This window comes from Delphinapterus leucas, chromosome 5, assembly GCF_059928025.1.
Source record: "Delphinapterus leucas isolate spDelLeu-1000000601 "Yukka" chromosome 5, BTC_Dleu_Yukka2, whole genome shotgun sequence".
NCBI classification, from domain to species: Eukaryota; Metazoa; Chordata; class Mammalia; order Artiodactyla; family Monodontidae; genus Delphinapterus; species Delphinapterus leucas.
In genome coordinates, this window is record NC_143133.1 from 4,851,156 (window position 1) to 4,862,656 (window position 11,501).

An 11,501-nucleotide genomic window follows, 5' to 3' on the forward strand; every position below is an offset into this window, starting at 1 on the left:
TCTTGAACTAAGAGACTGAAGAAACCACCCAGCCTCACCCCAAAATAAAATTGTCTATATTGCTGGTGCAGTAAAAGCCACCACAAATAACCTGAACAGAAAAAAAAACCCAGCGTTCATACCAAGTTACTTACATAGTATTTTTAAAAGTGAAAAATTTGGGCAGATGAAAACACACCAAAAACCAAAGCGATAACACAGAGGAAAGATTCAACACTCCCTCACAAATTAGAAATAAATAACAAATGAAGACATAAAAGAACACCTCAAATCAAATATTCAAAAATTTAAAGAGCAAACAAGTTTTAAAATAGGAACAAACTAAACTTAAGAAACAGAAAAAAAACAAAATCATCACAGAAATGAAGACTAAATTACAAGATGTATGATCTAAAAAGATAGAAAATAAGACCTCTCAAGCAAATGAATAACAGAGAAAAGAATTGAAGGAAACATAATATAAAAGAGATGCAAAGATCACTGAAGAATGAAACAACTGACCAGAACTAATATTCAAAACTGTAATTCTTGACTCAAGAGAAAACATCAATCTACAATCTGAAACCACAAGGGAAAATTTATCCAGAATAGTCAACACAGAGACATATCTCAGTAAAACAATTCAATTTTACAGATAAGAAAAATTCAAGTCTTCGAAAAGAAAGACCAAGTCATCAACGAAGAAAAGAAAATCAGGTTGGCATCAGCAACATATATATAAGCAAGACAACAGGGGGGCAATTATTTTCAAGAAATGTAAGAAGATGTGAATCAAGGATTTTAAACCCAGCCAAGCTGTCCTTCAAACATCAAGACACTAGGAAAACACTTTTAACATCTAAGACCTTAAGAGATTTCCACAAGGACTGTTGAGGAATCTATACTAGACAATAAGCTTCATCCAATCAAGAGATGACTGGGAAAACTTCAGAAAAAGGTCTGCTATTTAATATTAACTATATTTAATTGTAGAATTAAATCTAAAACAAAGGTATTGATGCGGGTAGAATAGTACATAAAATGGCATGCTCTCACAAAGTAAAAATAACTTCAAAAAGTCAGAGGAAAAGAGACTAGAAAAAAAATTTAGTAGAATAAGCTCATTCACTGCCTCACACATAAGAAAATGGATTTACCGCCTGCCAATGCAGGGGACACGGGTTTGATCCCTGGTCCAGGAAGATCCCACATGCTGCAGACCAACTAAGCCCGTGAGTCACAACTACAGAGCCTGCGCTCTAGAGCCCGTAACCCATAACTATTGAAGCCTGCGTGCCTTGAGCCCATGCTCCGCAACAAGAGAAGCCACCGCCATGAGAAGCCTGTGCACTGCAACGAAGAGTAGCCCCTGCGCGCCACAACTAGAGAAAGCCCGCTTACAGCAATGAAGACCCAACACAGCCAAAAAAAAAAAAAAGAAAGCTTCATGACATTGAATTTGGCAGTGATTTCTTAGATGTGACTCCAAAGGCACAGAAAACAAAAGAAAAAAGAGAAAAAGTAGACTTTTTGAAAATTTAAAAATTTTGTGCATCAAAAGATGACACACAGGGACTTCCCTGGTGGTCCAGTGGTTAAAACTCCACGCTCCCAATGCACGGAGCATGGGTTCGATCCCTGGTTGGGGAACCAGGATCCCACATGCCTGTGTGGTGCAGTAAATAAATAAATAAACAAACGAACAAACAGGCCTGGGGGGAAAAAAAGACTACACACAGATGGAAGAAAATAGTTGCAAGTCATTCGATAGCCAGTAAATAGAGAGAAATCTTACAACTCAACAACAAACAACCCAATTAAAAAATGTGCAAGGACTTAATTAGACATTTCTCCAAAGACAGCATACAGATGGTCAATAAGCACATGAAAAGACAATCAACATCACTAATCATTAGGAAAACGAAAATCAAAATTGCGATAGGATACTACTTCAGGGTCACTAGTATAGCTATTATGAAAGAAAAACGAAAACAGTAGTGTTGGCAAGAATGTAGAGAAACTGGAACCCTTGTGCATTGCTGGGAACCACTATGGAAAACGGTATGGTATGCCTCAAGAATTACCATATGACCCAGCAATCTGCTTCTTGGTATATACCCAAAGGCACTGAAAGCAGGGTCTTGAAGAGAGATTTGTACACCCATGTTCATAGCAGCATTATTCCCAATGGCTAAAATGTGGAGGTAACCCAAATGTCCATTGAAAGATGAATAGATAAACAAAAAGTGGTATATAAATACAACAGAACTTTATTCAGCCTTAAAAAAGAAGGAAATTCTGACACTTGCTACAACATGGATGAACCTTGAGGATACTGTGCTGAGTGAAATAAGCCCGTCACATAAAGACAAATGCTGTATGATCCCACTCCCATGCAGTTCCTAGAGGAGCCAAACCCACAGAGACAGAAAGCAGATGGTGGGTGCCAGGGGCTGGGGGAGGGGTGGTGATGGGGGAGTTGTTTAATGGGTGCAGTTTCAGTTTGGGAAGATGAAAAAGTTCTGGAGATGGACGGGGTTGATGGTTGCACAATGATGTGAATGTGCTCATTAATGCCACTGAACTGAACACTTAAAAAATGGCTAAGATGGTAAATTTTATATTATGCATATTTCACCATAATTTTTAAAAATGGGGGGGAAAAGAAAATGGATTTATTTTATAGGTGACAAATAAAATAATAGCATAAAATTCACAATCACAGCATAAAATTCCCTCCCCTCCACACCCTAAGTAAGAAAAAAAGAGGACTAAAGGAATTTTTTTTGGCCACGCCACGTGGCTTGAAGCATCTTAGTTCCCTGACCAGGGATCAAACCAGGGCCCACGGCAGTAAAAGCGCCGAATCCTAACCACTGGACCTCCGGGGAATTCCCAGGAATTTTTAAAGGTATAAACATAAAAGTTTATAAAACATAAAACTGATTAAAACAAAAATATAAACCTTCCTAAATAACAAAAAATATACAAAAGCTAAATAATAATATTAAACAGAATACAAAGCATAACATAAAACCAAGATGAGATCAATTCAATGAAAAAGCTAACGTCCTTAACAGACTACACCTATAATAGATGTTTACTAATACATATGCTTTACCATTTACCAAGGACTTTTATACATATCTCACTACCTGACCAGTGAGGTAGGTCAGAAAAGTACTGTTTCTCTCTTTACTCAAATTTACAAACTAAGGCTTAAAAAACATGAAAGATAAAGTAAAGCAAAGTCAGGATTAAAACCCATCATCTATTTTTCTTTCCACACCAGGCTTCCCCCATTGAGCATCAAAACTGTTTCAAAATACAAATTGAAGAAACGTATATTTTATTTCCTGCTTTAAAAGTGTTACTTAGCCACCCCACAAAAATCTTTAGAATGAATTAGTCTGAAACTTTTGATACTCTGGGTACAAAGCTTCTTCTAACAAAGAAAATGTTTGAAGTTTAAGTCTCCTTAATGGCAGTGGCAACTAAGTTGCCAAAGAATGTGACACTATCTCAGATACTAGATGCAAGATTAGACACACTTCAGGGGACTTCCCTGGTGGCGCAGTGGATAAGACTCCGCACTCCCAATGCAGGGGGCCCAGGCTGGACCCCTGGTCAGGGAACTAGATCCCACATGCATGCCACAACTAAGGAGTCCACGTGCCACAACTAAGGAGCCCTGGAGCTGCAACTAAGGAGCCCACCTGCTGTAACTAAGACCTGGTGCAACCAAAATTTAAGAAAATAATAACAGACACACTTCAGAGTGAGGGAAGGGCTACCCAGACCCAGGCTGTTTGACCTCTAAGTAAGTTCAGGTATGGCCAGTTCCCTACAATACTAGTTTTGAAAACACGTATTTGCTCCCACACGATTGATAATTTGACATTTTGAGCATACTAAATTTCAAGTTTGCTTCTGTGGGATTTGTCCACCAGAAATACTAGATGAACACAGAAAACTGCACCCAGCTGAAACGAGCTGCATAGGCACGCACAACACAGACACACACCTCAAACATCAAAACTCCCTCAGTTCACCTTGTGGGTTATGAGGTGTTACAACTTTCTCTCAGATTTAAGATAACTTTCCTTCCATCATTTCATAATAATTCACCAGCTGCAATCCTTCTGACACCTACCTCTACAAGCAAACTTCAGGTCTTTTCCAAGGTAAAAGGCAGTATTTACATTATAGTATTTCCATATTGGTTAGCCATTTTACATATGGAAAACTGTGCTATCATTTCTGTTAGGTTCTTACCTTGGTTCCTAATTTGGCATCAATGAAGTTTTTAAGTGTTGTACCGACTCCATTCTCCCCACAAGCCCTGTGGGTTTTATTACCTGATTTTGCATAGTGCACTGACTTTTACAAACCCGTATGTTCTGATATAGCACAACTGACTGCATATAAAGCAATTAGAAATATGCTTTAGACAATGTAATCATAAGTATTGCCTATACTTATTACAATTTCCTCAAAGGAGTAATGCAAGGTTTATATCAGCTAATGTGGAAAAAAAGCCTGACATAGAATCTGGCTCAAAATAGACGATCCATAAACGTCAATTTACTTCATTTCCCTCTTCTTAAAGATTCTGACTCAGTTCCCAAGCACTGATAACCAAAGGTGATCTTGTAATCTTCAATGAGATATCTCTGAAAAAAAGGGTACCATATATTAAGTGAAAGCCATTAACATAAGGGGAAACATTTTTTTTCTTAAATCAGAACCACCACCATGTGTGGAAGTACACAACCAGCCTGGAGGGCTTTTTTTTCCCCCCTAGGTCTATATTCCTTTTTTTTAAACACATGGGCATACTTTTTTTTTTTTTTTGGCTGCGCTCATGCTTTCTCTAGTTGTGGTGCGTGGGCTTCTCATTGTGGTGGCTTCTTTTGTTGCGGAGCACGGGCTCTAGGAGCGTGGGCTTCAGTAGTTGTGGCACGTGGGCTCAGTAGTTGTGGCTTGCGGGCTCTAGAGCGCAGGCTCAGTAGTTGTGGCTCACGGGCTTAGCTGCTCCGCAGCATGTGGGATCTTCCCAGACCAGGGATCGAAACCGTGTTCCCTGCATGCGCAGGCGGACTCTTAACCACTGCGCCACCAGGGAAGTCCCTTAGGTCTATATTCTTAAAAGCAAACTTTCATCTCTCCTTTTATACACAATCAGATAAAACAACTCTTACAGATTACACAGAGAAATGCTTATATAATCTCCTCTATAAAAAAAAAACAAACAATCTTTAAGATTAAAATTATCACTGAGGGCTTCCCTGGTGGGGCAGTGGTTGAGAGTCCGCCTGCTGATGCAGGGGACACGGGTTCGTGCCCCGGTCCGGTAAGATCCCATATGCCGCGGAGTGGCTAGGCCAGTGAGCCATGGCCACTGAGCCTGCGCGTCCGGAGCCTGTGCTCCACAACGGGAGAGGCCACAACAGTGAGAGGCCTGCGTACTGCAAAAAAAAAAAAAAAAAATTTATATATATATATATATATATATATCTCACTGGCTTCAAATAAGATTATAATTTCCCCAGTAGGTTTTAGTAGAAATTTCAAATGATCTCAACTGAAAATGTGTTCCTATTATACTTACCAAAGAAAATCTCAGTGGAATAGAGCATATCAGGTAACAAAAACATTAACCTCTCCATCATTTATTTCTATATCGCGATTTATATTTCACTTTTAAATAGACAAAAAGATTGCTTTTATTAAATTAAAATTTTATGGAATTATTTTAGTTCCAAACTAAGTAGTAAAAATACAATTCATATCTTACCTAAAGGGGAAAAACCACATGCAACAAGTTAAACTAGTTTTTTTTTAAGTTACAACTTCAATACAAGTTTGTACAGCGTGCATCATAAAACAGCTTAAATGTAAATGTACAGCCGACATTCCAGGGAAATTCCCAGAAGTCAAGAATACAGACACAGGACTTCCCTGGTGACGCAGTGGTTAAGAATCCGCCTGCCCATGCAGGGGACACGGGTTCGAGCCCTGGTCCGGGAAGATCCCACATGCCATGGAGCAACCAAGCCCGTGGTCCACAACTACCGAGCCTGCGCTCTAGAGGCTGCAAGCCACAACTACTGAGCCCGCGTGCCACTACTATTAAAGCCTGTGCACCTAGAGCCCGTGCTCCGCAACAAGAGAAGCCCACGCACCGCAATGAAGAGTAGCCCCTGCTCGTCGCAGCTAGAGAAAGCCCCCGCACAGCAATGAAGACCCAACGCAGCCAAAAATAAATAAATAAAATTAATTAATTAAGGAAAAAAAAATACAGTCACAGCAAAAATTGCCTCCCCTCCACATCCTAATATATATACTAACAACCATCACTCTTTTAAATCTTTTCACTTGTTCTTCTTACCATCAGCACTGGCAACTGACATTATTTCTAAAACCGCTTTTCACTAAGAATCTTAAGTTTTTCTCTCTTCAATAGGGCTACTGCCTACAAATAGAGACCAAAGTTGTATTTAGATGTGGATGCTGAGGGTTGGCTACAGTCACTGATTAGTTAAGTGGCTTGCTCTGCAACACCAGCTTCCCAGCACACCTTTCCCAAATTCCAAGAATTCAATTTGATTTTTAAATTTTCTAAAAAACACTCACAAAGCAACTCTAAATTACAAATGTTCTCCCTTCTAACATGTTATATTCCTGTCTCATAATATCATATACACTGGTCCTCAGCCCTGACTTTGTGTCAGAATCAGTTTTAGAGCTGTATGAAACTACAGATGACTGAGCTTTACTACCTGATACAACAGGCTCCTCATGACAAACAGCCTCATTTAATCCAGATACCATTTCTCCTCCAATGCTAACACAACCAAAAAAGAAACAATAAAAATTTCCTCTTATGCTTCTATGATGGGAAAAAGACCATGTAAACAAACCTAATACCATGATTCATTAATAAATGAAACTTCCAAGGTCTCACCGGGTAATACAGGTTCTGCCTGATACCCTACAATTACCTCATATAACAATGCATTCTACAATGCCAAGGCCCAGCTTAACTAACTCCCTTCTCCAAAAGTCTTTATGCAAGCACAAAATCCAAAGATTACAATTTCTCTCTCCTGCCCTATAGTCACTGTCTTAACACTGATTTTATGCAAAAATATTTCTTGAATACGTATCATGGTACGTTATTCTAACTAATGGGGGTATAGCAATTAACAGAACAAAATCCCTATCCTCATAAAACCTACGTTTTAATTATGGTAGACATGTGATAAGTTACTTGTATACGTATGTCAGATGATGATCAGTGATGAGAAAAATAAAGCAAGGAAGGAAATAAGAAGGTTGAGCTGAAGAGGACTTCTGGTCAAGGAAGACCTCAATATAACATTTAGAGGACATCTGAGCAGAATTCTAAAAGAAATAAGAGAAGAAATGAACTATGCAGTTATCTGGGGGAGAAAATTCTGAACAAACAGTCCTTTGCATATGATCCCTTCTATAACCTAGCTTTTTATGTCCAAAAGCACTTTTTTGAACAAAGAAAATATATTTGAATCAATGCTCTCTAAGAAATGCATTATCAGAAGCAGAAATACTAAAGGAAATTAGAATGTACACTAAACAAAGAGATCCCTTCTGTTAAAGCTGGTTGGCCAGTAGCTCTCCTGTCCACCAATCATACAGGGCACCATGTCTGCCTCTGTGGAAACTGCCTTTAACCAGTCTTCAAAGTAATACTTGGGATGGCAACTCTATACCATCAAATAACTTAGTTTGTGTAATCCCCAATAATGGCCAAGACTGCAAGGCTTTGAAATACTCGCATAAGCAAACGTTAAATTCAGTTCCCTATTAGCTTTTGTCTGCTTCTCTGCACATATCATGTTGTCTATTACAAGTGAAAACTAAACTGTAGTCGTTCATTTTTTTTTACCAGAATATTCTATTCTAGAAATAATCTGCACAAACAAGTATTTTAATCTACTTTTAACCTAAAAGAATCATGTCTTGAACATTTCAGGTTTCTAACACAATAAAGCATTTAAAAATACATATCCTTTGTCAATTTATATAAAAACATATACTTCTGTGTTCGTTCATACTATATCCATTCCAGAAAGGATTTAGGATAGAAATCTAAAAGAAAACAAACAAATCAGTGAATTTGCCACATCATCAGATTTTTATTCTCATAAGATTCTTTACAGACTTTTAAAAAAAGTATTTTGTGAGTTTCATAAGAATGTAGTGTATTTACATTATATCAAAATTGCATTTTGTTTTCTAATTCACTTCTTTTTTTATTAAGATTTTTTTTGATGTGGACCTTTTTTTTTTTAAAGTCTTTGAATGTGCTACAACACTGCCTCTGCTTTATGCCTTTGCTTCCTGGCCGCGAGGCCTGTGGGATCCTAGCACCCCTGACCAGGGATCGAACCCACACCCCCTGCACTGGAAGGCGAAGTCTCAACCACTGGACTGCCAGGGAAGTCCCTCTAATTCACTTTTAAACAAATTTATTCTAGTTCAAACATTTGATTACCTACTGTATACAGAAGAAAGGGGACTTCAGAGCAGGTAAAACTTTGTTTCCATTTTTTATTTTTTCTTTGTTATATTCTAAACACATGCAGTATGGGTAAAAGTATATTAAGACCAATTTCAAGGTCACATTCCTTACTCGGCTGCAAAACTATTATTGTCACATAGAAACTAAAGTCAGCTGACCTTCCTATGCACATATGGAAATCTACTTGTTAACAATTCCTAATTTTAATTTCATCTGCAACTAAGTCCAACCTAAGTATCATTAACTGTAGAAACAGCACTTTTTCCAAAAGCAATAAATAACATGAAATAATTTACCTACAATATTTGTAGGTACCTACAATATGCGTAGCCACCTAACAATTACTACAACTCCTTTTACCTAACAAAGAACTATGCAGGTGTGGTATAAGTGCCGTGAAAAAAAAAAAGTTTCAGGACTTCCCTGGTGGTGCAGTGGTTAAGAACCCGTCTGCCAATGCAGGGGACACGGGTTCGAGCCCTGGTCCGGGAAGATCCCACATGCCGCGGAGCAAGCCCATGCGCCACAACTACTGAGCCTGCGCTCTAGAGCCCGTGAGCCACAACTACCGAGCCCTCGTGCCACAACTACTGAAGCCCACACGCCTAGAGCCCGTGCTCCGCAACAAGAGAAGCCACCGCAATGAGAAGCCCGCGCACCGCATCGAAGAGCAGCCCCCGCTCGCTGCAACTAGAGAAAGCCCGCGTGCAGCAACGAAGACCCAACACAGCCGAAAAAAAGTTGCATTCCTGACCCTTACACTAGCTGTTAGCCTTAATTTCAGGGTGTTCCTTAATCTTGAGACATCTTGAGACTAAATTAAATTAATTAAAATTAAGAATTCAATTTCTCAATCACACTAGCCATATTTCAAGTGTACAAGAGCCACATGTGGCTAAATGGCTATCATAATGGAGAGAACAACTACTCCTTTAAAAGTTGTAAAAGTAAATAAATTGCTGTGGTAAAAAGGTGCTATAGTCCTACCTACACTCCAATTAGTCTTGAAACCAAAAAAAATGGCAATAAGGACTTCAAAGTAACTAAGAGTTAACACCGTATTGGATGCAACTTTCCTATATGTTTCCACACGAACTGACTAAATCTGTAGGCATACGGATATTTTTGTAAAATCAAAGTTAGTTCAGCATGGGTTACTTTCCTTTCTCTAGAAAACCCGGATCCTCAGAGCTGTTATACTTTTCAAACAAATGAAATACATTTAAATTACAAGTGGAAAGAACTAACACTTTCGTACACACACTCCAAATTTGAAGTCTTAAGTCTGGGAAATGCAGTTAATCCTTTCATAAAGAAGTGTCTGCACGAAAGCGGCAAGCCACACACTAGATGCCAAACAAAAAACGTGCTACAAAGTATTAATTATAGCACCAAAGCTACAAGGCAGATGTTACAGTGTAAACAGCCCCTCCAAACATCATCGCATTTACGGTTATTAAAAAAAAAAAATGCAAACGGCAAACGTGAAATGCAGGAAATTATCGAGCCTGAGCTAGCGTCAAGAAGATCCATTTCACAAGTCCTTATATTCTCTTTTCTCTGCTAATCACTTCTTGCGTCAGTGTTAATACACTTCGGTCTACAAGAAAATCTGTGTCCAGAACTTCTCCGCTGAAAGCTCTTAACTTTCCACTTCCTACTGGACCGCCCCCTCGCAATGGGCCCCACCTCCCAAGGAGGGTGATGTTTCCCGCTCGGAAGCTAAGAAATAAATGTCTCTCCCCTACTCCTGAAAGGAGGTAAAGAGGCCGAGAAGCTGCAGATCTCAGCATTCCTACTGACTCCATCGAGGCTGTCGTTTAGAAGCCTTCCTCTCCTCTTCTGAACGCCTTTCTTCCTTCCCTCCTCCCAGGTCATTCAGTGACCCCGAGCCGGGCGGGGACAGGTGACTCCCAAGAGAAGAGGAAGAGGGAGGGACGGACGATGGAGAGAGAGCCGCGCTTGGGCAATGAATGAGCTGTGCCGCATCCGCACCACCTGTTCCTTCCAAGGGTGCCACCCCGGCCTGCCGGCAGGCTTCCCAAACCACCCGGGCCACCGCTCCTACCCGTGTCGCCCGCTTCCCCGCTGAAGGCCAGGCCTCTGCCCCCTTCGCTCAGGGCGAATGAAAACCGGCCGCTTCGAAGCCAGGAGAATGGGGCCTACTCCGGAACCACGGCCTCCGGAGAGTGGGGACGGGAGGAGGAAGCCCGTGGCCCCTGGCGCGCGGGCCCAAGTGAGAACCCCGAGGAGGGGACGAGGCATTGCATTCGGCCTGACTAGGAGCACGAAGGCGGGGTCCCGGGCGGCGGTGGCCGGGTGCCCCTGGACCGTGGTTAGGGGTGACAGGCCCGTGTACCGGCTAAATCCTCCTCACTGCTGGTCCGGAGCCTCCCACTTACCAAGATCCGCTTGAAGAGCGCGTTCTCCTTGGGCGGGAGGCTCACGGCCGGCATCGTTCCGGCTCCTCCCGCTGCTCCCGCCACCGCCGGGCTCGGTCAGTCTGTTTGTCCGACCGCCGCCGCCGCCGCCGTCGTTCCCTGGCTGCTTCAGCCTTGATTGCCCCGATCCACCGCCGCCACCGGGCCTCGGGTGTCACCGCGTCGCCCAACCCAGACACCCCCTTCCCCTCGTAGTCTTTTTTCCCTTCTCACTTAACACTGCCGCCGCCTCCCCCCCCCCCCACGGGTCTCCGTCGGCGGTTCACGTGGTAACTGAACAGACCGACAGAAGGCAGCCAAAATGGCGGACGTGGAGAGCTTTCCCACCCGGGTCACACCTCCTAACACGCAGGCGCGATGACCTCCTTTCCCCACCTCCTCAGTCCTGGAGCTTGCTGGGAAACCTGGAGGCCCGCCCAGGTCCGCGCAGGCCGCGAGGGTCGCGGCAGGCCCCGCCTATCCTTTCGGTTTCTTGTCTCCGAGGCGCCGGGGAAGCGAGGGGAGAGTGGCTAACT

The 11,501-nt window shown here is 41.7% G+C and overlaps 1 protein-coding gene across 10 annotated transcripts in view; it reads right to left on the reverse strand.

The window, feature by feature from the left end:
* The window catches only part of NAA15 (N-alpha-acetyltransferase 15, NatA auxiliary subunit), a 76,246-nt gene extending 65,024 nt beyond the window's left edge, over positions 1–11,222 (reverse strand). For 2 of the 10 annotated variants that reach the window (XM_089911482.1, XM_089911481.1), the window contains exon 1: positions 10,349–10,922. In XM_089911482.1, coding sequence (XP_089767608.1) covers positions 10,349–10,423 — 75 coding nt within the window. In that variant the 5' untranslated portion in view covers positions 10,424–10,922. Of the gene's footprint in view, positions 1–10,293; positions 10,925–10,947 lie in introns of those variants that run through there. The other 8 variants (XM_089911485.1, XM_089911487.1, XM_089911489.1 and 5 more) reach the window with 6 other exon arrangements.
* Positions 11,223–11,501: the final 279 nt, after the last annotated feature.